Source organism: Callorhinchus milii, unplaced genomic scaffold (genome assembly GCF_018977255.1).
Source record: "Callorhinchus milii isolate IMCB2004 unplaced genomic scaffold, IMCB_Cmil_1.0 Scaffold139, whole genome shotgun sequence".
Classification (NCBI taxonomy): domain Eukaryota; kingdom Metazoa; phylum Chordata; class Chondrichthyes; order Chimaeriformes; family Callorhinchidae; genus Callorhinchus; species Callorhinchus milii.
The window spans coordinates 1-27,292 of record NW_024704880.1 but is presented as its reverse complement, the minus strand read 5'-3'; the positions used below and the strand labels follow the sequence as shown (position 1 = coordinate 27,292).

The following is a 27,292-nucleotide window of genomic DNA, read 5'->3' as shown; positions in this document are numbered from 1 at the left end:
CAGAGTAAGGAAACTTGCATAAAGTTTTATACCACCCAGGAATGGAACCTGGGTCCTCTCGCTTGCGAGGCGAGTGCTCTAACCACTACGCTTTTTCACTCTAAATAGGCTCCCACTTTACCATTCGAGTTAAGTCAACAGAGACGTATTTTCAGAGAGAGAGATAAAGACTTACCTCTGAGTTCAAACGGGAAAGTAAGGTTTTGTCAGAGTTGTGGTGAGGTTCATGTTTTCAAGATGTGCGTTCAGTGCAGCGGGGAGCAGGGGAAGGCTAGAGACAGTGGCAGATGAAGTGAGACTGAGAGAGAGGAGAGAGAGAGCGAGAGATACAAGCCAGGAAATGAGACTCGAGATAAGTTGCAGGTTCCAGGAACAACCAAACAGCAAGTCACTCCCACCCCGCCCCCCGCCCCCCCCTCCTCTCTCTCCCCCCCCACCCCCCCCCCGTGCCCAGGGCAGAGCACACACGGAGCAACAAGATGGCAGCCAACATGTACCGGGTCGGAGGTGGGTACCGGGGCCGGTTGGCGGGAAGGGAAGGGCGGGAGGCGGCTTCTCCTCAGTTGTTGTTGAGGCTCCTGGTTCCCGGTCACTCACCCTCTTCCCCCCCTCTCCTCTCTCTCTCTCCCTCACCCTCACTCTCCCCCTCTCTCCTTCCCTCCCTCCTCTCTCTCTCTCTCTCTCTCTGGCACCCCGCTGTGTGTGTGTGTGTGTGTGAGGGAGGGAGGGAGTGCGAGAGGCCGGGGCCTGAGGCCTGGTCAGCCACTCACTCACTCACAGCGGACACCAGACGCTCTCTCTCTCTATTTATTATTATTATTATCTCTCTCTCCCCCCCTCTCTCGCTATCTCTCCCTATCTCACCCTCTCTATCTCCTACCCCCCCCACCTCTCTCTCCCCCTCTCTCGCTATCTCTCTCCCCCCCTCTCTATCTCTCTCCCCTCTCTCGCTATCTCCTCTCCCCCTCTCTCTCCCTCCCCCTCTCTATCTCCCCCCTTTCTCTCCCCCTCTCTATCTCTCTTCCACTCTCCATCTCTCTCCCCTCCTCTCTATACCCACTTAGTATTATTATCTATATCTCTCTCTCCCTCTCTCTGTATCTCTCTCCCACTATCTGTCTCCCTTTCTGCCTATAATCTCTCTCTCCATCTATCTCCCTCCCTCTGTGTATATATATATATATCTATATTGTTTCACCCACTAAACACACGGTCACTGCACTTTACAGCGTATCCTGTGAAACGCTCTTGAGACGCCTCGAAAAAGCGATGCACTGTAAAGTGTAGTGACTGTATGTTTGTGGGCGAAATGCGGCAGCGAATTGGGCAACAGCGACGTCCCGCGCGCACGCGCTGGTGGATCGAAGTGGCCAAATTTATTATAATCCATATTATAACAGCAGTGTCCCACAAACAGCCGAGGAGTGAGGTGGTGGGACATTGTCAGCAGGAAGCAGGACCCCGATTGTCCGTCGATCGGCGGATCGCTTCCAGGGGTAATAATCCCTTCACAAAATAATAATTTGGTCGCTCAACCCAGGACTGTTTGTGGGACGGGCAGCAGTGTGATGGCATTCTGCACTCATTTCCCCAGGGAGGTGCGAGCACACTCCCTTCCTGCCGAGGACTTCATCCCAGCCTTGACCTCGCCACATTCGGGGGTTTACTCGAGTGCAGAAGGGAAGTTGCAGCCCACTAGTGGAGGAGGGAAAAAGTGTCAGGTCCTCCGTGGAGAGAGAGAGAGAGAGAGAGAGAGGGGGGGGGGGGGCATGTTACTTACTGCCACTTATTCCCGCAACTGGGTACTGTCACCCATTTTGTCCACACGTCACTGGTAAATGAGTCAATTATGTTGACTTTTTGTTCAGTGGTCGGGCTGTTCAGAAGTGGTACGTGTGATACCAACCTGCCTGAAATATTGGTTTTGAGGTTTATTATTGTGGAGTCCTGTAGCTCAGTGGTTAGAGCACTCGCCTGGTAAGCGAAATGTTGGGCAAGTTTCCTTCCTCCACCTCTTATTCGCCTCTGTTTACCCAGCAGTAAGTAGGAACCCGGTTGTTAGTCGATTGGCTGATCTCTTTCCGGGGGGTAATAATCCCTTCTGGGAAAAAAAATAATTTGGTGGCTCAATCCACGACTGTTTGTGGTGACACTGCTCCATCGGCCGCCGTGTTTCATCCACAGAATATACAGTCAATTCACTTTACTGGGAAGCGCTTTGAGATGTTTCGAAGGTGTGATAGGGCTCTGTATCAAATGCAAGGATTAATATTATTATTATTATAATCGAGGAACAAAAGGCTTTTCCATCTCCTCTAACTCACTACTCCACATTCCATGGCCATGCCCACCACACCCAACCCTACTTTCCTTACATTATGTGCATACTTCTATTTCCTGAGTTTTCCATCAAACTTTTCAAACCCTTGTTCAATTTCCCTTGTTTACTTATATAATTTCCGGCAGAGCGAAACATTGGGCAAGTTTCCTTACTCCACAAGCCTCTGTTTCCCCAGCAGTACGAAGGAACCCGGCTGTTAGTCGATTGTTTGATCGCTTTTCTGGGGGTTACAATCCCTTCAAAAAAAAAAGTCACTCAATCCACGACTGTTTGTGGGGACCAACAAAATATAGTCAATTCGCTTTACAGTGAAGCGCTTTGAGACATCTCAAAGACGTGATGAGGCGCTGTATCAAATGAACGATTCTTGTACTGTAGAGTGAATTGATTGTATATGTTGTGGGCGAAACGCGGCAGCCAATAGCACACAGCGGTGTCCCACAAACAGTCATGGATTCAGTGATCAAATTATTTTTATTTTTAATAATTTTTCTTACGGGTTTATTACCCCCGGAAAAATGATCCGTCAATCGACTAATAACTGGGTACCTACATACTGCTACGCAAGGAGACTTGCCTATGATTTTGCCTTGAATCGAACCCTGGTCCTCTTGCCTACAAGGCGAGCGCTCTTACCATTGTGCTGCGGGACTCCACTCTTTCCCAAATCCCTTTATATCTCCATTCCATTCGAATCGACTTGGCTTTAATAGCCTCTTGCGTTCCCCATTCTGATAGACACCAATGCAAGGGTTATTATATTATAAACAACATTTGCTGCACAGAAGGGTGCCATTGTACACTAACTGCATAAAAGACATTTATTTTAACCTTCCTGCCTCATAGTAACTTTGAGTTGAAGCTCCTTTGTTGCTGATTGACCAGCCAGTGGCAATAATCTCAGTGTTTACCTTCCCAATCCCCCTTTTAGTTACGAACACCCTTAACCTCCTCTATTCCAGTGAACACAGTCTCAATTTTCTAAGCTTTCATTATAATTATATCCTCTCCTCCCTGGTATCATCCTAGTGAATCTGTGTTGCACCCCCTCCGTAGATGTGTCTGATATCCTTTGAGGTTCAAGTGCACTGTAAACTGCTTAAGCCTTGGGTTTATGTTTTGACATCATCTGAATCTGGGATTAGTTGCTAGCACTATAGTTGCTGGCCAGAACCACTGACATTGAACCCACTGTAGTAGAAATGCAGACTTTCAGCGCACAATAACAACAATAATCCTGGCATTTGATACGGCGCCTTATCACGTCTTCGAGACGTCTCAAAGCGCTTCACGTGATGCACTGCAAAGTGAATTGACTGTATATTTTGTGAGCAAACCATGGTCACCCATCTTAAACGTGGTATTGGGTTTCTGCATGTGTCAGTCAGATACTTGGCTGACCAAAGAAATATAGTTGGTTGGTGCGTGAGGTCATTAACACGGTTTACGAACAGCCAGTTCTCTCGTAATCTGTTAATCGCTGCACTTAAAGCCTGTTACCAATAAAATGCTTTTCCTTACGTTTGATTCAGAGCACAATTAATTCCATAGTTGCCAATAATTTTATTTTCAGACTATGTCTACTTCGAGAATTCATCGAGCAACCCTTTCCTAATCCGAAGGATAGAGGAACTGAACAAGGTAAGCAAGCAATTTTCTTTTACACGCACTCAGTATTTTTTTCGCCCAGGCTTTTGAAGCGAAGGTAAATACCTAATCCCACAGTAATGTGAGTGGTGTTTGATACAGCGCCTTATCACGTCGTTGACACGTCTCGAAGCGCTTTAGAGGATATACTGTAAAGTGCAGTGACTGTGTATGTCGTGGGAGAGAAAAGGCAGGCAATCGCGCCCAGCAGCGTCCCACAAACAGTCATGGAGTGAGTGACCACATTTTTTTTGGAGGGACTATTATCCCCGGAAAGCGATCCACCATTGACTGACAAGCGGGTTCCTACTGACTGGTGGTAAGAGAGGTGTGTGTGTGTGTGGAGTAAGGAAACTTGCCTGAAGTTTCGTCCTAACCGGGAATTGAACCCAGGTTCTCTCGCTTGTGAGGCGAGTGCTCTTAACCACTACACTATACGACTCCCATGTTGCCTGGCGAATGTGCCTGTTACCGCTGTGCTTTTGGGAGCACATGGATGGTTGAAATGTTTGGATTCAACTTCAGATTGTGAACGTTTACAGAATGAATGAATTTAAACCTGATTGCTGTGTCTACAGCAAGTGCTCCTTCACAATCATAGAATCTTACAGCACAAAAGGAGGCCATTCGGCCCATTTTGCCTGTGACGGCTCTTTGAAAGAGCTACCAACTAGTCCCTACTCCCTCCTCCCGCTCTTACCCCAACTAGTCCCTCACTCCCCCCGGTCTTACCCCAACTAGCTCCACTCCTCTCGCTATTACCCCATAGTCCTGCACATTGTACCTTTTCAAGTCCCTATCCAATTCCCTTTTAGAAAGCTACTATCAAATCTGCTCCCACCAGCCTTTCAGGCCGTGGGTTCCAGACCGTAACAACTCTCGGGTAAAAGAAAATGTCTCCTCGTCTGGTCTCCCCTGTGGTTCTTTTGCCGATTATTTGTGGCTATTTCTAAAAATCCTGGTAAATAGCCTTACTTCCCTCTGTCAGAGAGTGTGAAACTTCCACTTGCCTTCAGAGTTTCCAGAGTAGTAACTCTGTGTAACGCTGTTAAGTTAACGCAGCTGTAGGTTTTCTAATAGCTTCTCCGAGCTGCTTTGCATACTGAGCACCCTTTGATCTCCCGGTTAATAGCTGGAACAGATGGAGTCTTGTGCTCCTGGCTGCCTATAGTGATGCCAGGAGTCTGCCCTAGGCACAACGGTGTCTGGTGGAAGAACCCATTTTGTCACCCCCCGCATCTCCCACTTCTATATTGACTCTTGTCACCGGTAGCTACCAGCTGCAGTTTAAACTGGGCTCAATCATAACTGTGGAGCCCTGTAGCTCAGTGGTCAGAGCACTCGCCTCGCAAGCGAGAGGACCTGGGTTTGATTCCCGGCAGGGTGAACCATTGGACAAGTTTCACACACGCCTCTGTTTACCCAGCGGTAAGGAGGAACCCGGTTGTTAGTCGATTGGTGGATCGCTTTTCCGGGGGTAATAATCCCTTCCAAAAGAAGGAATCATAATAAATTGGTCACTTCAATCCACGACTGTTTGTCGGACACTCCTGTCCGTAATTGGCTACCGAGTTTCTCCCACAAAACATTATTATTATTATAAACCGCACGGCAGAATTCCTGGGGTTGAACTGTTTTCTTATGTGCAGAGAAAGTTCAGTCTCAAACTCTAGTAGTAGTAAATAAAGTTGGTTCCTGAGCCGGGAGGGGCCGCAGTGTCCCGGGGCACTCACTGCTGATGGCAGCACAGCCCGGCCCGGCTCATCGGCAGGACCTGGAAGGGCCGATCAGTCCCTGGGGGCCGGGAATCCTCCCCCTCAGCTCCTGGTAACCCCACAGCCAAAGCCCCAACTAACTAGCGGGGAGGGGGGTTCCTAGCTGGAAAAGCAGAGGGAAAGCTCGGCCGGACAGCGCTCTCAATGGCCAAGCTATGGTGGCTTTAGCTGATTAGACTCCAGCAGTTACCCCAACACACACTCTGCCCACCCCCCAAGCCTTGGCTCTTGCCAACCAGCGCCTAATACTCTCCAGAATTAGGTAAGCAGGGGGCGTCCCTCCAGGGAGCGAGAGAGAGAGAGAGCGCGCGCATTCCATCCTAACAATTTATCTAGAATTTCCATGTGTAGGGGGGGATGCATTTGACAGACATGCGGCTGGCCAAGAAATAGTACACAAATAATAATAATCCTTGCATTTGATAGAGCACATTATCACATCTTCGAGACGTTTCAAAGCGCTTCACAGAATATAACTGTAAAGTGAATTGACTTGTAAGTTTTGTGGGTGAAACGCTGCAGCCAATTGCACGCAGCAGTGACCACAAACAGTCAGTGTTTGAGTAACCAATTCATCAATATTATTTTTTTTGGAAGGAATTATTACCCGGGTAAATAACCTCCGTTGTCTTTGTGTTTTTGACGATTTGCAGACTGCGAATGGAAATGTCGAGGCAAAAGTGGTTTGTTTCTACAGAAGGCGGGACATCCCGAGCACCCTTATTGGACTCGCAGACAAACACGCAAGTAAGTTTTGGGGGCGTGAATCCCTTTTAATCAACAATAGCAACACATCACATTTACACACGGTCGAAGAGGAGGGTCTTGAGTCCAGCCTTGGAGGAGGCAACCAGCCGGAGTCAGCCGAGTGGAGGCAGCAGGTTGTGGGTTGAGGGGTAAGCAGGTCAGAGACTTAAAGGGGTGCCAGGGCGTGAAGGGATTTGTAAACGAGTGAGAAGAACTTGAAATTGATCTGTGATAGGGAGCCAGTGGAGGCTGGCGAGGGCTGGGGGTGATGGGGGGACGGGGTTCAGTGTGTGTGATAGGGAGCCAGTGGAGGCTGGCGAGGGCTGGGGGTGATGGGGGGACGGGGGTTAGTGTGTGTGATAGGGAGCCAGTGGGGCCTGGCGAGGGGTGGGGGTGATGGGGGGACGGGGTTCAGTGTGTGTGATAGGGAGCCAGTGGGGGCTGGCGAGGGCTGGGGTATGGGGTATAGAGTTTAATGTGTGTGAGAATACATCACAGCTGCCTATTATGAGACAATCATAATAACCCTTACATAGAATTTAATTTTAACAATCCCTGCATTTGACACAGAGCCCTATCACGTCGTCGAGACGTCTCAAAGCGCTTCACAGGATACACTGTAAAGTGAATCGACTGTATATTTTGTGGGCGAACGTGCAGCGAGTGTGCCTGGGTAGTATTTGAGGCTTTGCGCTGCCTGAGCTGTCCTCGTCTGGTTAACGCTGACGGGCTGCAGTGTCTCTTAGAACTGTAGTGCTGGAGAGAGGAAGATCGAGACGCGGTTCCCAATTACCGTTAGCGAGCCACGGAGTCCTGCTGACAGGTGTGCTGGTGTTCACAGCAGGGGCTGACAAGACAGGGCTCGACTGTGATCTCTTTCGCGGTCGAATAAGTCTGCCAACAGTCACCTACATAAATAACACTCAGTGAGTCATTGCCGGGGAACTAACTATTCCTGTGCCGGGGAATCGACCAGGTGTATTTCGGCAGCAACAAATAATGTAGTGCGGTGTTTGGAGCGCTCGCCTCGCAAGTGAGAGGGCCCGGCTTCAATTCCCGGGCGGATCAGATCAGGAGCAATGTCTTACGCAAGTCTCCTTACTCCACCTCTGTTTACCCAGTAGTAAGTAGGACCTCAGTTGTTAGTCGATCGGAGGATCGCTTTTCCAGGGGTTAATAATCCCTCCACCCCCCAAAAAAAATAATTCGCTGAATCCACGACTGTTTGTGGGACATCGCTGTGCGCAATTGGCTGCCACGTTTCGCCCACAAATATACAGTCAATTCACTTTACAGTGTGACCTGTGAAGCGCTTTGAGACGTCGCGAAGTCGTGAAAAGCGCCGTATCAAATGCGAGGATTAATATTATTATCGATGATTAACTGATGGCGGTTCAGAGAGGGAGAGAGAGTGTTTTTTTGTGTGTGTGTGTGTGGGGGGTGGTCGGTATAATGCTTCCAAGCTTCCTGCTAGATCTGCTCAACTCTAATGACTTCCATAGGACAGGCACAAGACGAGGGGGAGAGAGAGAGCTGAGACTGTTCACGTGACAGAATGCTTGCCCTGGGGCCACACAGAAGGCCTGTTTACCTGCCAGCTACCATTTTGTGCTTGTCTTTGGTTCTGCGCTGGTCTGCTTTCTGAGCTGACAAATGAAGGGAGATGAGGTGGGGGGGGGGGGGGATCGTTAACAGACGCCGTTAACTCGTGTGCTCGATATCCCCATCAATAGCAGTTCCTCCCGAGCCTCCGTTCAGACACTTGTACACCGATCTGCAACAAAAATCCGTCGTCCTAGACCTGTCCCTACGTCCCGCATCCGCAATTATTTTGCTTTTAAGCTTAATTTAACCCCGTGAGAGCCGGACTGCAGTGCAGCGTGGAGCTCCGAGGCATCTTGCTTGAGTGGGTTGGGTTTCAGAACGAAACCGGCTCGACGTTTCCCCCCCAAATTACAACCCCTTTGTTTTGAAATTTCGGCTCAGGCCGGATAGACCTGCTTTGCTTCCTTCCTCTGTTGTCTTCTTTTGTACCCCACACCCCACCCTCCTCATAACCTGTGGAGTCCTGTAGTGCTGTAGCTCAGTGATTAGAGCACTCGCTTTGCGAGCGAGAGACCTGAGCTCAATTCCCAGCAGAGGGCGAAACCTCGGGCAAGTTTCCTCACTCCACACAGAGCCTAATAATAATCCTCCAAAACCAACAACAATAATAAATTGGTCATTTTCAATCTACGACTGTCTGTGGGACATCGCTGTGCGCAATTGGCTGCCGCGTTCGCCCACAAATATACAGTCAATTCACTTTACAGTGTGTTCTGTGAAGCGCCTTGGGACGTCCTCCCGACGTGAAAAGCGCTATGTCAAATGCGAGGATTATTATCATTATTATAGAGCACTTTCCCTCGCAAGTGTGATGACCTGGGTATCATTCGAGGCGAAATGTTTGGCAAGTTTCCTTACACCGCACACTTTTTAACCTGGAGCAAGTAGGAACCGGGTTGTTAGTCGATTGGTGGATCGCTTTTCCGGGGGTAATAGTTTGTTCAAAAAAATAATACTAATAAATCAGTAACTTCAATCCACGACTGTTTGTGGGTACATCGCTGCGCGCAATTGGCTGCCGCGTTTCGCCCACAAAATCTACCTTCAATTCAGTTTACAGTGTACCCTGTGAAGCGCGTATATCAAATGCAACAATTATTATTATGATAACCGTGTAGCTTCTCATTGTCAATACAGTCGAGTAGTATTTGCCAGCCTTGATGCACGTCACCACCTTTGTATGCTATCCTGCTTGAGGGGCGCTATTTAAATGCAAGTTGTTGTTTGTTGAGGCCGACTGGATATGGAGCTCTTATTCTGTAACTTCTCCCTGTTCCTTCCTTCTTTATGTAGGCCAAGAGTTGGATAACTGTGACCCAGCCCTGCCTTCAGAGGTTCCAGAGGTTCAACAGGAAACGTTGACGAAGTCTGGTGAGTATATTCCTATCCCGCGCGTCCCTCACGGGAGAGGGTGTTTGCCCCCACAGGCCCTGGTCATTTTACCCCCAGCAGTAAACAAGCTCTCCGAGTAAGTAACTATGTATACCCGACTCCATCACCCCAGTCCTTGCCAGGCCCCACTGGCTCCCTATCACGCACACTAAACTCTGTACCCCCATCACCCCAGTCCTCGCCAGGTCCCACTAGCTCCCTATCACGCACACTAACCTCTGTACCCCCATCACCCCAGCCCTCGCCAGGCTCCCTTGCATTTGATATAGCGCCTTATGACATCTTTGGGATGACTCAAAGGGTTTCACAGCATATACTGTAATGTGTAGTGACTGTGCATTATATGGGCAAAACGTGCAGCCAATTGCGTGCGGCAGTGTCCCCCGAACAGCCGGGGATTCTTCTCTTATTAACGTTATTGTTAGTAAAGTTGTTAACCATCTCTGATTGCAGAGGATCTTGAGGAGGAAATGGAAACAGACAGCCTGCAGCAGCTAACAGAGAAACAGCAGCACCAGCTCAAACATCGAGAACTCTTCCTGTCACGGCAACTGGAATCTCTGCCAGCGACACACATACGGTAAGCGCTGTTTCAAAGCCCTCCCTCCGTTGCCTTGCTCCTCCCTACCCTCGTGACCTGCTAACCCTATGTCAGCCGGACCGCTCCCTCCGCTCACCGTGCTCAGACCTGCTCCGTGTTCCCCATCCGGCCCCCTGCCCCAACATCAGTGGTCAGGCCTTCAGCCTCTCTGCTACCAGGTTTTGGAACTCTATCCCACAATCCCTTACCTCACCCCCTCACTTGCCTCCTTCAAAGCTCGTCTTGAGACCCTCCCTTCGGTCACCCTCCTACACCCACCCTCCCTGCCCAGTGGAGGCTGGCGAGGGCTGGGGTGATGGGGGGACGGGGTTCAGTGTGTATGATAGGGAGCCAGTGGAGCCTGGCGAGGGCTGGGGTGATGGGGGGACGGGGTTCAGTGTGTGTGATAGGGAGGCAGTGGAGGCTGGTGAGGAGTGGGGTGATGGGGGACCGGGGTTAGTGGGGGTGATAGGGAGGCTGGCGAAGGCTGGGTTGATGGTGGACGGGGTTTAGTGCGGGTGAGTATTCAGGCAGCAGAGTTTTGGATTCACACTTGTGTCCCTGGAGTTATAAAACTAACTAGTTCCTGTCTGTGCTTCTCCTCCTCACAGGGGAAAATGCAGCGTCACTCTGCTGAACGAAACTGAAGCGGTTTTTTCATATCTGGAAAAAGAGGTGAGAATCTTTCTCCTCCATACAGACTATATAATTAGTATTATAATATAATAATGATAATACTTTCATTTGATATAGTCTTCTAGACGTCTCAAAGCGCTTCACAGAGTGTGCTGTAAAGTGAATTGACAAACATAACATGACATGTAGGAGCAGGAGTAGGCTATTCAGCCCCTCGAGCCTGCCCCGCCGTGGCTGATCTTCTAATCTAACTCCAGCTAATAACCTGACCCTGCCTTATCCCCATATCCCCCCCAACTCCCAGCCTCCCCCCCTCCCCTGCCTTATCCCCATATCCCCCCCAACGCCCAACCTCCCCCCCCACTCCCTGCCTTATCCCCATAATCCCTTAATCCCTTTTGCAATAAGAAACCTATCTATCTCAGTCTTGAAAATGTTCAAGGACTGAGCGTCAACAGCCCTTTGGGGTAGTGAGTTCCATACATTCAGTGCCCTTTGAGTGAAGAAGTTCTTCCTCAACTCAGTGCGAAAGGGATGGCCTCTGGTTGTGACGCCTGGTTTCAGTTTCTCCAACCGGGGACACAATCTCCAACTATCTCCTCTATCGTGGCCTTTGATGAGCTTATAGGTTTCTATAAGATCCCCTCTGATTCTTCTATATTCTAGAGAATATAGGTCCAAATTGGTCATCCTATCCTCGTAACTCATCCCATTCATCCCTGGTACTAACCCAGTAAATCTACACTTTGGTCAGGATTCTGGAGTGACCTCTCTCCCTCTCTTTCTCTTTCTCTGTGTTTTCTTTCAGGATTCCTTTTTTTACTGCCTCGTTTACGACCCGCAACAGAAGACTCTCCTCGCAGATAAAGGAGAAATCCGTGTAGGTCCCAGATACCAGGCCGATATTCCTGATTTACTGAAAGAAGGTAAATAGGAGATTTCTAGGAACAGGAGGAGGCCATTCAGCCCCTCAGCCTTGACATTTGGGGAGTAGTTCTCCCTCTGCCCTTCCAGGTCCTGCCAATGAGCCAGGCCGGGTTGTGCTGTCATCAGCAGTGAGTGCCCTGGAATACTGCGGCCACTCCTGGCTCAGGAACCGGGACTAGAGACTGTCACGAGGAGGAAGGGGCTCGATTCTGACATTTCGTTGTCGAACATGTCACCTTGGGGCCAGTTCAGCTCTGAGGAGACCCCAATTCCCCCCCAACCTCCCAGGAGGAATAACCACAAGGTGAAGGTGATGTTTTTTTTCTTATTGTCCATTTATTCTCACAGGTGAAGAGGATGGCAGGGATCAGGTCAAACTCGAAGCAAAAATCTGGGACACAGACAACCCTCTGACAGACAGGCAGATAGACCAGTTTTTGGTCCTCGCCCGGTAAGCTATCTCTCCGATCTGCTTACTTACTCCCCAACCCACTACCCGCTGCCTCCGCTCGGCTGGCTCCGGCCTCCTGCTTGTTCCTCGTGCCCTCCGCTCCACCATCGGTGACCGCGCTTTCAGCCACTACGCCGTGAAACTTTGTCACTCTCCCTCTCTATCCCTCCCTCCGTCTCGGCCCCTCCTTCCCCATCTTCATGTCGCGCCTGAAGAACTTCTTCTTCGACTGTCACCTCCCCATCCTGTGTGTGTGTGGTGGGGGGGGGGGGGTAGAGTAAGGAAACTTGCCTATGGTTTCACCCTGACCTGACCCGCCCGGGAATCGAACCCGGATCCTCTCGCTTGTAAGGTGAGCGCTCTAACTACTACCCATGGGACAGCGATGCAAGTTGTGGTGTCAGAGAGAGAGAGAGAGAAGGCAATGTTCCAGACATTTCGCCCACAGAACACACAGTCACTACGCTTTACAGTATATTCCGTGAAGCGCTTTGAAACGTCTTGATGAGGCGCTGTATTATTATGATCCTTCTGGTTATTTTCGGGAAGGTGAGGAATGGATTGTGCTGCCGATCTGTGGACTGATTTCTTTCTGGGCTTCTTCCTTTGCAGGTCTGTGGGTACGTTTGCTCGAGCCTTAGACTGCAGTAGCTCCATCCGACAGCCAAGTTTGCACATGAGCGCAGCTGCTGCTTCTAGAGACGTCACGCTGGTGAGAACTGTTGGTGTCGACCTGTGGTAGTAGCTCAGTGGGCTCCGGCCTGCTCCACGTCCCCTGCCCAGCCCAGTCCAGCCCGTCCCACCAACGATGGTCGTGCCTTCAGCCTCTCCGCCCCCACCCTTTGGAACTCCATCCCACAGTCCCTTCGCCTCACTCCCTCTCTTGCCTCCTTCAAGCCCCGTCTCAAGACCCTCCTCTTCGACCATCTGTGCCTTCGGCCGCCCTCTTACCTCCCCACTCTCCAACCCTCTTGATCCCAACTCCCAGCTCGGGTCCAAAACCCCTGACTGTTCAGCACCTCCGTAAGTCCTCCCGACGTGAATATAATGATAATAATAATCCTTACATTTTGATACAGCGCCTCATCACGTCTTCGAGACGTCCCAAAGCGCTTCACAGGATACACTGTAAAGTGAAGTGACTGTATATTTTGTGGGCGAAACGCGGCAGTCGATTGCGCACAGCAGCGTCCCCACAAACAGTCGTGGATCGACCGACCAATTTGTTTTTTTTGGAAGGAATTATTACCCCTGGAATCCCAATCGACTAATAACCGGGTTTCTACTTAATGCTGTGTAAACAGAGGCGTGTGTCTGTGTGGGTCTGTGTGTGTGTTTGTGTCTGTCTGTGTGTGTGTAAGGAAACATGCCCAACAGTTCGCCCCGAACTGAGCTGCCCGGAATCGAACCCCTTGCGGGACGAGGGCTCTAACCCCTGAGCTACAGCCTCACACAGCAGCTGTCAGTGTTCTGAGCCACGAGTGTTAAATTTGTCGTCCGTCGTCGTTTCCTGTGCCCGCAGTTTCACTCGATGGACACGTTGCATAAAAATAACTACGACGTCTCGAAGGCCATCTCTGCGCTGGTGCCCCAGGGCGGGCCGGTGCTGTGCCGGGACGAGATGGAGGAGTGGTCCGCCTCCGAGGCAAACATGTTCGAAGAGGCACTCGAGAAATACGGCAAGGATTTCAGCGACATCCGGCAAGACTTTGTGAGTACCGCCCTCTGTCGCCAGATAATCCGCACTGCAGCTGTGTTAAAAGGGTTCAAAGTCCTCGTCCTGGCCTTCAAAGCCCTCCACGGCCTCGCTCCTCACCACCTCTGAGTTACCTGCTAACTCCATATCGACCCGTCCGCTCCCTCCGACCAGCGGGCAACGCCTGCTCCACGTCCCCCCCCACCCCCCGCCCGGCCCACCCCACCATCAGCCTCTCTGCTCCCACCGGCCCTTTAGATCTCCATGCCACAGTCCCTCCCTCTATCCCCTCCCGCCCATGCCTCCTTCAAGATCCTCCTCTTCGATCGGACCTTTGGTCACCGTCCCAGCCCTACCCTCTCCCCCCACCCCCCCCCCCCGCCCCCCTCCTGATCCCAACCCCCAGTTCAGATGAAGCGCTTTGAGACGTTTCAACCACCTGATAAGGTGCTGTGTCAAAAGCGAGGATTATTATTCCAATTATTGTTATTATTTACAGCTCCCGTGGAAGGCTCTAACCAGCATCGTCGAGTACTACTACATGTGGAAAACGACAGACCGATACGTACAGCAGGTAAACGTGTTCGTGTAACATATGGAGTCCAGTAACTCAGGGGTTAGAGCCCTCGCCTCATAAAACCAGAGGTCCCAGGTTCGATTCTCCAGCGGGTCAGGTTGGGGTGAAACCTTAGGCAAGTTTCCTTACTACACACACACACACGCACACGGACACACAAACCCACCCACACACACACACGCCTCTGTTCACCCAGAATTAAGGAGGAACCCGGTTGTTAGTCGATTAGCGGATCGCTTTTCCGGGAGTAATAATCCCTTAATAATAATGCAGTCACTCAATCCACAACTGTTTGTGGGGACGTCGCTGGGCGCAATTGGCTGCCGCGTTTCACCCACAAAATACACAGTCACTACACTTTACAGCGAATCCTGTGAAGCGCTTTGATACGTCTCAACGGCGTGATAAGGCGCTGTGTCAAATGCGAGGATTATTATTATTATTGATGGTTTGGTGGGGTTGTTGCTGGGGCAAATCAATTGGAGACGTTTCTCATCCGAGCTCCTTTCCTTTCAGAAACGCTTGAAAGCGGCAGAAGCAGAAAGCAGACTAAAGCAAGTGTACATCCCCAACTAGTAAGTGACTCCCCTCCTCCCGTACTACAGAGAGCCATAGACATTCACCCACAAAATACACAGTCAATCCATTTTACCATATAGTCTGTGAGTGGGCCCCGCCCCCCTCCACCACCACCACCACTACACGCTGCCCTCCTGTTTGTCCCTCGTGCCCTCCGCCCCATCAGCCACTACGCCCCGAAGCTCTGTCACACTTTCCCTCGATTCCTCCACCTCACCCCCTCCCTCCCCACCTTCAAATCCTGCCTGAAGACCTTCCTTTTTGATCGTGGTCACCAACCCCCCACCCTCCCTCCCTTCTTCCCTCCCTCTCTCCCCCCCCCAACCCCCCTCACCTTCTTCCCTCCCTTTCCCCTTGGCTCGTTGTCAGACTCCGCCACTGTCATGCGCTCCAGAACACTATCCATCGTGTTGTTGTAAACACTGTCTGATATCTCTCTCTCTCTGTGCGTGTGTCTCTCTATCTCTCTGTCTCTCTCTGTGTCTCTCTCTCCGACAGCAATAAACCAAACCCCAACCAGATCAATGTGAATAGCACGGTGGCCAAGTCTGCGATGGTTAATGGAGCTGCCGTCCCGGGGCAGAACGGCGGAGCGGGGAGAGCTTGTGAAAGCTGTTACAGTGAGTAGAGACCGCTTGCTTTCTGTAGCATCGTGTAGCTCAGTGGTTAGAGCCCTTGACTCGCTAACGAGAAGACCTGGGTACGATTCCCGGGCGGGTCAGGTCAGGGCGAAACCTAAGGCAAGTTTCCTTACTACAGACACACATACACACATACTGTTTACCAACAGTAAGTAGGAACCCACTTGGTAGGCAATTGACAAATCGCTTTCCGGGGGTAATAATCCCTTAATAAAAAATAATACTAATAATAATTATTTGTCCACTTCAATCCACGACTGTTTGTGGGGACGTCGCTGGGCGCAATTGGTTGCCGCGTTTCGCCCACAACACACACAGTCACTACACTTGACCGTGTATCCTGTGAAGCGCTTTGAGACGTCTCGAAGGCGTGATAAGGGGCGAGGGTTGGTATTATTATTGGAGTGGCTTTATGTCTTTCTGCTGTTTCTCTGGTGGCAATGACGACACTTTGCTCTCTTGTGTGTTGTAGCTACTCAGTCTTACCAATGGTATTCCTGGGGTCCTCCTAACATGCAGTGCAGGCTATGTGCAACGTGCTGGAATTACTGGAAAAAATATGGTGGCCTGAAGATGCCAACGAGACTAGAAGGAGAGCGACCTGGTCCCAACCGTAGCAGCGCAGTAAGTGTGTGGCTGTGAGCAGGAGATATAACCTTACACCGACCGGCTGCTCCAATGCTTCCAAACGGAGCCCTGTAGCTCAGTGGTGAGAGCCCTCGCCTCGCAAGCCAGAGGGCCTGGGTTTGCTTCCAGGGCAGGCAGAGAGAAATGTTGGGCAAGTTTCCTTCCTTACCACACGCACGCCTCTGTTTACGCAGCAGTAAGCAGGTACCTGGCTGTTACTCGAATTGGCGGATCGCTTTCCGGAGCTAATAACTTCTTCAAAACTCTTGTCACACTCTCTCCCTGTATCCCTCCCTCCGCCTTGCCCCCTCCTTCCCCATCTTCAGGTCACGCCTGAAGACCTTCCTCTTCGACCGTGAAACCCACGCACCCCTTCCCCGGCTTGGCATCGTGCTCCGCCACTGTCAAGCGCTCTGGGATGATACCCTGCATGAGGGGAGCTGTGCTGCTGCTGCCGCCGTTGTTGGGCCTTGGCCTTCCGCTAGCAAATTCTTATGATCTTGTTGTTGTTCAGGGTAATTGGAGTCAGGATGTGTGTGGCGTGTTGTTAACCGTTGCTTCCTTTCCGAGTAGAATCCGCACGGATATTGGGTGAAGAACGCAAACCCCAAGTTTACACTGAAGACGAGACAGGCTTTCTGCCTTCAGACGACCAAGCTAACCAAAATCGCACGGTATTTCTGTCGGAGCCTCTTCCACACACGGCAGTCAGCGAGGCGTCCGTTCACACCCATCAACAGCGCGGCCATCAAAGCTGAGTGTGAGTGTGCCCGCCAGCCTGCCCGCCTGTTACCTTTAATCATCATCATTATAAATATTGTTAGAGGAGTCCCCTCGCCTCACAAGCGAGAGGACCTGGGTTCAATTCCCAGGCGGGACAGGTCAGGACGAAACCTTAGGCAAGTTTCCTTACTCCAAACACACACACACACACACACACAGACACACACACCCCTCTTGTTTACCAGCAGTCAGTAGGAACCCACTTGTTAAGTCTACTGGCAGATCTCTTACCGGTCAAACTAATAATAATCCCTTTAAAAAAAATCACTCAATCCACAGCTGTTTGTGGGGACGTCGCTGGGCGCAATTGGCCGCCGCGTTTTGCCCACAAAACACACAGTCACTACACTTTACAGTTTATGCTGTGAAGGGCTTTGAGATGTCTCAACGACACGATAATTATTATGACCGGCCACTTAACCCACGTTAACATTCCTCTATCCTCCCTGTAGGTACTGCAAGGCTTCCAGAAATCGGGGAGAAACCCATCAAGCTCAAACCCTCTGTCAGGAAGACCCTGGAGTCTATAGCAAAATACCTGGGTGAGAAAAATACTCACCCACACTAAACCACGTCAGGAGGACATCCCAAGGTGCTGCACAGTTGGGTCATGACCCGAGCACTCGGTCAAAGAGAAAGGTTTTGAGACCGGCCCACTGGGGGATAGAGTTCTAGAGCCTAGGGGCTGAGAGGCTGAAGGCCCTCGACAGGCCCACTGGCTCCCTATTACTCACACACACACTAAACCCCATTGCCCCCCATCACATTTGCTCCCTTTCATAGAACTCATCGCTTTCAAGATCCTCACACTTGTCTAAGAATCTGACCTGCTCACTCCCCAACCCACTGCCTCCACTCGACCGACTGGCTCCGGCCTCCCGCTTGTCCCTCGTGGCCTCTGCTCCACCACTGTCAGCAGCGCTTTCAGCCACTACACCCCGAAGTTTTGGACCTCTTTCTTCCCCCAATCTGTCCTCCGCCTTGCCGCCTTCTTTCCCCTCATTTAAACCATGACTGAAGACCTTCCTCTTCGACCAGTGCCTACGGTTACCTCCTCCCACCCTCTCTCACCCCCTCCGGCTTGGGGTCGTGTTCCGCCACAGTCAAGCGCTCTGGGACACTGCCCTCCGGGAGGGGTCGCAAGTTCTTGTACACTGCACACGAAGCGTTTTGAGACGTGTGAAAGACGTGATAAGGCGCGGTATGAAACGCAAGGAATATTATTATTGTTATTCTCTCCTGCTCCTCGTCTCTGCTGTGTAGAGCTTCACCCGTCTGTTAAGCCCATCTGCAGCCTGGCTGTGCACTCGGGAAGCGTGACCCCAGCAAAGATTCTCCCTGTACTGAACCACGGGTCCCCCACGATCCTGGGCAAGCGAGGCTATGAGCAACACAACGGCATCGACGGTCAGTATCGCGTGCAAACCCCTCACTGGCGTTTAGAGACAATCGACCGCTCGTTGAAACCTGACGAGGCTTAATAATAAGCGTTCCTTCCACCCTGTTTACCCGGCAGGAGATAGGAACCCGGTTGTTAGTCGATTGGTTGGAGCGCTTTTCCGGGGGCAATAATTCCTTCAAACAGAAAAAAAATAACAATAATAATAATTGGGTCACTTCAATCCACGGCTATTTGTGGGGACGTCACTGGGCGCAATTGGCTACCGCGTTTCGTCCATAAAATACACTGCGTCACTAACACTTTACGGTGCATCCCACGAAGCGCTTTGAGACGTCTCGAAGACGTGATAAGGCGCAGTGTCAAAATGCCAGAGTTGTTGTTGTTCCGTGTATCGCTCTACATCACTGTCTGTTGGTCCTTGTTTACCAGGCACCATGAAGAAACGCCTGTTGATGCCGTTTCGGGGTAAGACTCTCGCACAGTCGTGCTCCCGCCTACACTCTCATCGTGAGTGCTTTGTGTTGTTGCTCTCTGCCATTTCCGCCCCCTCTCCCCCCACTTTCCTAACCTCCACAGCAACTATTTTGATAACTGTTAGGTGCCCCCTTCCAGCACAGACTGGGGAGGAGGCACCTGACAGACCTTGGAGAAGCTGTAATATATATTTAATTTGGTCACTCAATCCACGACTGTTTGTGAGACGTTGCTGTGAGCAATTGGCTGCCGTGTCTCTCCCACAGAGTACAGTCAATTCGCTTTACAGTATATTCTCGAAGACGTGATCAGACACTATTTCAAATGCAAGGATTATTATTATTATTAATTGACGCCCTCCAGTTACTAACTCACCAATCAGTGGAAATAGTTTCTCCCCAATTGACCCCATAATTATAAAGACCTCAATCAGGTCCACTCCTCAACGAACTTTTGTTCTAGAGGTAAAAGGGCCCAGTTGGCATTTGGGACGGTGGTGATGTGACTCATCCAAAAGATGGCCTCTTAATCCCAGCTCCTTGGCCTCTCTGCCCCACCCTTCCATCCTACATTCCCTTTGCCTCGCTCCCTCCCTCGCCTCCTTCAAGGCGCTTCTCAAATCCCTCTTCGACCGAGCCTTCAGCCACCCTCCTCCCCCCCACCCTCCTAACCCCACCTTCCTACCGCCTACGCTCCCTCCTCCCTGATCCCGACCTCCAGTTCGGGTCCGAATCCCTGACTGTCCAGCGCCTTGGGACGTCCTCCCGATGTGAAGGCGGCCGTGCAAATGTCATATGTTTTGTATTGTTGGTCTCGCAGTCCTTTGAGGTGGGAACTGAAGTGGTTTTGTGGTTGTTTTGGAGGATTATCGGTTGCAATTGTCCCAGCTTGTGTCTTGGTCACTTGCATAGTTTTTTTTTTGATCTTATTTCCTGTGCAATAATGGAGGCCACAAGGCAGTTACGCAGTCTGTTGCAAAAGAGTACCAGGTTCCCCATTAACTGCTGCAGCTGCTCCTTGTTAGTGTGTGTGTGTACATAATGGATGCCTCACAGTGAATTTGTGGAGTCCTGCAGCTCAGTGGTTAGAGCGATCGCCCCGCAAGCAAAGGAGAGGACCTGGGTTCGATTCCCAGGCGGGTCAGGTCGGCGCGAAACCTCAGGCAAGTTTCCTTACTCCACGTACACACACGTCTCTGTTTACCGAGCAATAAATCGGAAGCCGCTCGTTTGACAGTCGATGGGCGGATTGTTTTTCCGGCGGTAATAATCCCTTCATAAACCAAAAAAAGTTAGCAGTCACTCAATCCAAGGCTGCTTGTGGGGACGTCGCCGGGCGCAATTGGCTACCGCGTTTTTGCCCACAAAATACACAGTCACTACACTTTACAGTGTATCTCGCGAAGCACTTTGAGACGTCTCGACGACCTAATCAGGCGCTGTGTCAGATGCAAGGATTATTATTAGTGGTAATGTGATCGAACAGCCACTCACTGTACTGTGTACATTATGTGCTTATTGCTGGTTGTATCATGTTATCGTTGCTGTATGTGCGTAAGTCTGAACGGGACACAGTTCACCGTTGCCCGGGGAAACTGGAATAACTGAATGCTTTACATTTACACGGTGCCTTTCACGTCGGGAGGACGTCCCAAGGCACTGGTAGGACAGTCAGGGATTTGGACCCGAGCTGGGCTGGGGTTTGGGACCAGGAGGGCAGGGAGGGTGGGGGTAGGAGGGTGACCGAAGGCGCAGTTGGTTGAAGAGCGGGGAGGCAAGGGCGGGAGGGGGCGAGGCGGAGGGATTGGGGGAGAGAAATCCAAAGCTTAAAAGAGTCTTCGAAACCAGACTGAGAATTCCACGCATCAATACCCACACGAGGACACTTGCCCTGCGGCCGAAATGAAATGAATGTCCACTCTCTCCTCTGCTTGCCGAATTCCAGAGAGTCTTCAGCACAGGGCGGCGGGAGCCCCCAGAGTGTGGGTTGGGGGTAACCGCAGAATCTGCTCGTCAGCCGCGCTTTCATTCCCCAACTGTTCCCTCTCTGCTTTCCGTTCCGAGTTGATCTGCTGTCAGATCCAGACGCGGACACCAATTAATGCTTGTTATCTTTGCTTTCACATCCAGCTAATCACGGACAAGTCAGACAGATGGTAAGCACTTCTTGTTGGTGTGGCATAGAACCTTACAGCACAGAAGGAGGTCATTCGGCCCATCGAGCCTGTGCTGGCGCTTTGAAAGAGCTATCAATTAGCCCCACTCCCCCCGCTCTAACCCCACTAGCCCCACTTCCTCCCCCCCCCGCTCTTACCCCAATTAGTCCCCACTCCCCCACTCTTATCCCAACTAGTCCCCACTCCCCCCTGCTCTAACCTCAACTAGTTCCCACTCACCCCTGCTCTAACCCCAACTAGTCCCCACTGCCCCCTGCTCTAACCCCAACTAGTCCCCACTCCCCCCTGCTCTAACCCCAACTAGTCCCCACTCTCAACCCCAACTAGTCCCCCTGCCCCTGCTCTAACCCCAACTAGTCCCCACTCCCCCCTGCTCTAACCCCAACTAGTCCCCACTGCCCCCACTCGAACCCCATAGCCCTGCACACAGTGGAAATGTGGAACTCTCTTCCTCCCCCAAAAGGCGTTGGATTATGGCTGGATCCATTCACATTGTCCAGACTGAGGTGGAGAGATATTTATTAGGTCAGGGGATCGAGGGATATGGGGCAAAGACGGGTAATTAGAGTGGAGATACAGATCAGCCATGAATAGCGGAACAGGCTCGAGGGGCTGAATTGCCTCCTGTTCTTTTTTTATATATATGTATAAATAACTTCTGTGAGATCACCCCTCAACCGTCTAAACTCAAGGGACTGCAGGGGAAGTTTGTGGGAAGATGCTAACCTTAGTGCTGGCTTGTGTGTCAGGCTGCTGTGAACCGAGGCTATATGATCAACGGCAAGCCATACTCTCGGAGCTCGAAGATCCTGAAGCCCGGCTCCTTGCCACCCATGAAAGGGAGGAGGATGAACTGGATCGATGCCCCCGATGACGTCCTCTTTATAGCCACAGAGGAGACCAGGTGATTATTACTAAACCACCTTTACTGCCCTCTTTGCTGTGCGCAATTGGCTGCTGCTTTTCGCCCACAAAATATACAATAATTACATTTGTACAGCGCCTTTCACGTCGGGAGGACGTCCATACAGTCTCTGCACTTTACAGTAAATACTGCGAAGCGCTTTTAAGACGTCTGGAAGATGTGATTAAGTGCTGTATCAAATGCAAGGATTATTATTTATTTATATCCTTGTTATGTGGAGTCCCTGTAGCTCGGGTTAGAGCCCTCGCCTCGCAAGCGAGTGGACCTGGGTTCGATTCCTGGGCGGGTCAGGGCGAATCCTTACTTACTCCAAACACACACACACACACACGCGCCTCTGTTTACCTCGGTTATTAGTCAATTGGCGGATCACTTTCCTGGGGTAATAATTCCCCCCCCAAACAAGTTGGTTACTCAGTCGACGATTGCTTGTGGGGCGCACAATTGGCTGCCACGTTTCGCCCACAAAATGCACAGTCACTACACTTTGCAATAAGCGCTTTGTGACGTCTCGACGACGTGATAAGGCGCTGCATCACACGCCCAGATTATTATTATTATAAAAATGTTTGCTCTTTTTAAAGGAAAATCCGGAAACTGCTCGGGCCGGTGGACATGAAGAGGGCAGCCAGGCAGCCGTACAAGCAGATCTTCATCAGACAGGCCCGCGTCTCCTGCGCCGTGTCTCAGCCGTCTCGGCAGCCGGTGAACGAGGAGCCCATCATCATCGAGGACTAGATGGGGTGGGGGGGGGGGAGAGGGGCGAGAAGGAAATTTCAAGAGAAGAGGAAAGCCAGAGAAACTGTAGTCCCTGTTTATACTTGAACCTTCAGAGCTCCCGAACTAGACTGCGTGAGCCAGCGGCGAATGCTTCTCAGCCCAGCCCGATGCCTTCAGATCAAATCGGAAGGATTTATTATCTCGAGGACAGGATTAGGCTCCCCGTCCCCTTTCCGAGCGGATGGTACCAGTGGAACGAGAACGACTTGCAGTGAAACGCTCGCCCTCCCCTCCTCCCCCCCCACCACCACCACCACCATGTGGGTCTTTCTATTCCCCCTATTTTGTCGGTATCTTTCTCCCCCCCCCCCCCCTTCCCACCCCCCGTCCGCCCCCCCCGCCCTCGCGTACCTTACAGGAACCAGGAACTGTTTTGAGACTGACCAGCCTGTATCCTTCTCTCCTTTATTATTATTATTAATATTATTTTTTTTTCCTTTGTGTTCAGATGTTCCTCCGCTCCGGTTTTGCACTGCCAGAGGACGGAGCGTGTGTGTGTGTGTCTGTGTGTGTGTGAGAGCGTGTGTGTGTGTGTGTATGTGAGTGTGTGGCTGTGACTGTTCTCTTATTTTATTCCTTTTTTTTCCCCCCGGCTTGGTCTTGGTAAAGGTGTATATGGAAAAAAAAGATAATAACGGGCCGGGCGAGCGAACAAACGAGCAACGGCATAGAGAGAGAGCGAGAGAGAGAGAGAGGAAAAAAAATTGTCTGTCTTTTAAGAGTTTAAAGAGGTGCCATTTTTACCCTCAGTTTAAACACGTTTGTTTTTAAGGAAGAGTTGGCGTGCAGTTTAATGCAGTGCATTCTTTTGCATGTTATACTGTAAATTGTACTTTGATCCCATTGAAAAGGGTGTGTTTTTTTGCATACGGACGGACGACAGAGCGAGATAGAGAGCGCGCGCGCGGGAGAGAGAGAGAGAGAGAGAGAAAACTTTCTTAAGACTTTTTTTCATGTACGACCTGAAATCTTTTCATCACTTGAAATTGTTTATTGCAAGTTTCACAGTGAATAATTATGTACAAAATATTTTTCCATGTTTCTGACTCGGGTTATGTTTCAGAAGCCCTGATTTTCACAGTGAGATATATTACTATGACATCCCATAGGTTTAGCTCACTAATCTGTACATACACTGCTAATGTAGCTGGTAACTAGTGTTAATTCAGTCATTCCATAGGTTTTTTTTGGGGGGGGGAGGGAGGGAGGGAGGGGGTCAGCAGACGTTATGTTTTACTGATTCTCTTGGTTACAGTTTAAGAAGTACAGCGCCATTTGACTGGACAGCTCGACTTCACCGGTCACACAACTTTCAAAGGAATCTCATCCTTAGCCGTGCAAAAATAAAGGATCAACTCAAATCGTCTTCCGGTTATTTTCCTGCGCTCCCGCGATCCCCGTGAAGCGCTTGGCGCCGTCCCGGAGGCGGGATGAGGCGCCGCTGTGTCAGCGGTGCCAGGATTATTTCATTGTGGTCCCTCCGTACAAAAATAATAATAATAATAATAATAATAATAATGATAATTCGGCCGCTTTAACCCACGGCCGTTTGTGGGGACGTCGCTGGGGGCGCAAACGGCTGCCGTGTTTTGCCCGCAAATTACACAGTCACTACGCTTGACGGTGTATCCTGTGAAGCGCTTTGAGACGTCTTTGATAAGTCACTGGGTCAGGATTATTGCTGTGGGGGGCGGGGCGGCAGCTGTCAATCACTGTGTGGGGGGCGGGGCAGCAGCTGCCAGTCACGCGCTGACGTCAGACGAACGCACGCGGTGACGCCATGACGGAGGGACGCGGTGACGTATGACGTTCTGCCGTGTTCCCTCGCGGCGGGAGCGGGAGTCGGTGCAGCGCGAGGAGCGGAGCGGCCCCTGCGGTTCAGGTGCGGACACCCCCAGCGTTACCCCCAAACCCCCACCCCAAACTCCTCCTCCCCCTCACCCCCAAACCCCCCTCACCCCCAAACCCCTCCCCCCCCTCACCCCCAAACTCCTCTCCTCCCCCTCACCCCCAAACCCCCTCTCACCCCCAAACCCCTCCCCCCAACTCCTCCCCTCACCCCCAAACCCCTCACCCCCAAACCCCCCCTCCCCCAACTCCTCCCCTCACCCCCACTCGCCCCCAAACTCCTCCCCCCAACTCCTCCCCCTCACCCCAAACTCCCCCTCCCCCAACTCCCCCCTCACCCCCAAACCCCCCTCACCCCAAATCCCCCCCCAACTCCTCCCTCACCCAAACTCCCCCTCACCCCCAACTCCTCCACCCTCAACCCAAACTCCCCTCACCCCCAAACCCCCCTCACCCCAAACTCCCCTCACCCCAAACTCCTCTCCCAAACTCCCCCTCACCCCCAAAACTCCTCCTCCCTCATCCCCAAACTCCCCCTCACCCCCAAACTCCCCCCTCACCCCCAAACTCCCCCTCACCCCAAACTCCTCCCTCCCAAACTCCCCCTCATCCCCAAACTCCCCCTCACCCCCAAACTCCCCCTCACCCCCCAAACTCCCCCTCACCCCAAACTCCCCCTCACTCCCAAACTCCCCCTCACCCCCAAACTCCCCCTCCCCCCCAAACTATTATTTTATTATTATTGTTGTTGTCGGTACAGTCGCGGTTCACAGACACACAACACAACCCCTTCAACAAGAATTGGGGGGTGTGGGAGAGAGACAGAGAGACCGTCCTTCGGATGAGACGTTAAACCCCACTCACTCTCTCCCCGTCTGTGCTCTGTTCGGGGCGGACGCTGCAGATTTCACTGGGTGGGGGTGACGGGGTGGGGGTGGGGGTGGGAAGAGAAGGGAGTTCCTCTCTCTGGCTCTCCAGTGGTCCTGGGCAACAATTCGCTCTACCCCCCCCCCCCCCCCCCCCCACACACAGCTGTTTGCGGGGACGTCGCCGGGCGCAGTTGGCTGCCCCGTTTCGCCCACAAAACACACAGTCACTACACTTTAGAGCGAGTCCCGTGAAGCGCTTTGGGACGCCTCGACGACGTGATGCGGCGCCGGGTCAAACGTCAGGATTATCATTATTATTATTATTATTCTGTGGATTTCTTGAGCAATTGGTCACTCAAACCCTAACCCTGTGCGTTCTCTCTCTCCCTCCCTCCCTCCCTCTCTAACTCCCTCTCCTTCCCCCCCCCCCCCCTCTCCCCCTTCTCTCTCTCTCTCTCTCCACGTCGCATTGACAGCCTGGCCGGAAAAGAGCCGGTGGGGGAGGAACGGTGCGTGTGCGCGTGTGTGTGTGTGTGTGTGTGTGGTGGTGTGTAGTGGTGGGGGGGGGTGTGGGGGGTGGTCCCGGGGGGTGGCGTGTTGGAGGTGGAGGGGGAAGGGAAAACGATGGGAGCCGCGCAGCCTCTGTCCGCCCTGTCGCGCTGGTATCTCTACGCCATCCACGGCTACTTCTGCGAAGTCATGTTCACCGCCGCCTGGGAGTTCGCGATGCACTTCAACTGGAAGTTCCCGGGCGTGACGAGCGTGTGGGCGCTCTTCCTATACGGCACGTCCATCATGGTGGTGGAGTGCATGTACTTGTACCTCAAGGAGCGCTGCAACGCCCCCTTACGCTGCCTGATCTACACCCTGTGGACCTACTGTTGGGAGTTCTCCACCGGCTTCCTCCTGCGCCAGTTCAACGCCTGCCCCTGGGACTACTCCCAGTTCGACTACGACTTCATGGGGCTGGTGACCCTGGAGTACTTTGTGCCCTGGTTCTGCGCCTCCTTCGTGGTGGAGAAGATGGTGATCAGGAACACGCTCAGGCTGCGCTTCGACCAGAGCGGGGAGTCTCCCCCGGCCTCGCCCTCGCTCGCCCCCCTGACCGTGTGGGACCAGGGCAGGTCGCGGAAGAGGGAATGAGCCTCGTTTCCCCCCCACACCCACAGCCCCGCCCTGCCCTGCCTCGTAACAGCACTCGGAAACCACCCTTAGCCCCTCCCCTAACCACACCCATTAACTTGTTAGCCCCGCCCCCTGACCACACCCCAAACCTGCCCTTAGCCCCACCCCTAACCATAATCTGAGCCCCGCCTCCAACCACACCTTCTGCCCACCCTTAGCCACACCCTTTGCCTCTGCCTCTCCCCACCCCCAGCGCTCTCTCTCTCTCTCGATGGCTGAGCTGTGTGTGGGTTTAGTTGGTTAGACTCCAGCAGTTACCCCAACACACCTGCTCCCCCACCCCACACCCCGAGCCTTGGCTCTCCCCAACCTGCGCCTAATACTCTCTGGAATTAGGTAAACAGGGGGCGTTCCTTCAGGGAGAGAGAGAGCGCATCCCATCCCGACACTCTCTCTCTGGGGTTCCCGGGTGTGGAGGGGATGTGGGGAATTCTCAGTCGGGTTTGGAGACTCTTAAGCCACAGTGACGGGTTTCCATGTGTGTGTGTGTCAGACACCCGACCGGTCACGGTGACGGGTTTCCGTGTGTGTCAGACACCCGACCGGTCACGGTGACGGGTTTCCGTGTGTGTCAGACACCGACCGGTCACGGTGACAGGTTTCCATGTGGTGTCAGACACCCGACCGTC

General features: G+C 52.0%; 2 protein-coding genes and 1 non-coding gene across 4 annotated transcripts; all 3 read left to right on the top strand.

The window, feature by feature from the left end:
* The first annotated feature begins 452 nt into the window (after positions 1-452).
* On the top strand, positions 453-22,998 carry LOC103191248 (metastasis-associated protein MTA1). Of its 2 annotated transcripts, none has more exons than XM_042345884.1 (21): positions 453-507; positions 3,915-3,982; positions 6,417-6,510; positions 9,409-9,486; positions 9,961-10,087; positions 10,699-10,762; positions 11,532-11,649; positions 11,999-12,101; positions 12,714-12,813; positions 13,624-13,812; positions 14,297-14,371; positions 14,891-14,949; positions 15,452-15,573; positions 16,067-16,218; positions 16,795-16,981; positions 17,457-17,546; positions 18,268-18,411; positions 18,836-18,871; positions 21,010-21,035; positions 21,806-21,960; positions 22,566-22,998. In XM_042345884.1, the coding sequence occupies exons 1-21, from the start codon at positions 480-482 to the stop codon at positions 22,717-22,719; spliced, it is 2,169 nt and encodes a 722-aa protein (XP_042201818.1). In that variant the 5' UTR covers positions 453-479; the 3' UTR covers positions 22,720-22,998. The 2 variants fall into 2 exon arrangements, with proteins under 2 accessions (XP_042201818.1, XP_042201817.1); XM_042345883.1 differs by having other exon boundaries at positions 18,836-18,913.
* trnaa-cgc lies at positions 5,303-5,375 on the top strand. Its single transcript has one exon. It is a non-coding gene; the product is annotated as a tRNA-Ala (tRNA).
* Positions 22,999-26,055: 3,057 nt separating the features above from the next.
* On the top strand, positions 26,056-26,848 carry LOC121851796 (transmembrane protein 229B-like). The gene has a single exon (XM_042345885.1). It carries the CDS (start codon positions 26,103-26,105, stop codon positions 26,619-26,621), a length of 519 nt encoding a protein of 172 aa, XP_042201819.1. The 5' UTR covers positions 26,056-26,102; the 3' UTR covers positions 26,622-26,848.
* The last annotated feature ends 444 nt before the right edge of the window (positions 26,849-27,292 follow it).

Coding starts and splice junctions, on each gene's coding strand:
- LOC121851796 (XM_042345885.1), top strand. CDS start 26,103: ATGGGAGCCGCGCAGCCTCTGTCCGCCCTGTCGCGCTGGTATCTCTAC.
- LOC103191248 (XM_042345883.1), top strand. CDS start 480: ATGGCAGCCAACATGTACCGGGTCGGAG. Junction 9,487..9,960: donor GGAAACGTTGACGAAGTCTG/GTGAGTATATTC, acceptor CTCTGATTGCAG/AGGATCTTGAGGAGGAAATG. Junction 18,914..21,009: donor CTCCCGCCTACACTCTCATC/GTGAGTGCTTTG, acceptor TTTCACATCCAG/CTAATCACGGACAAGTCAGA.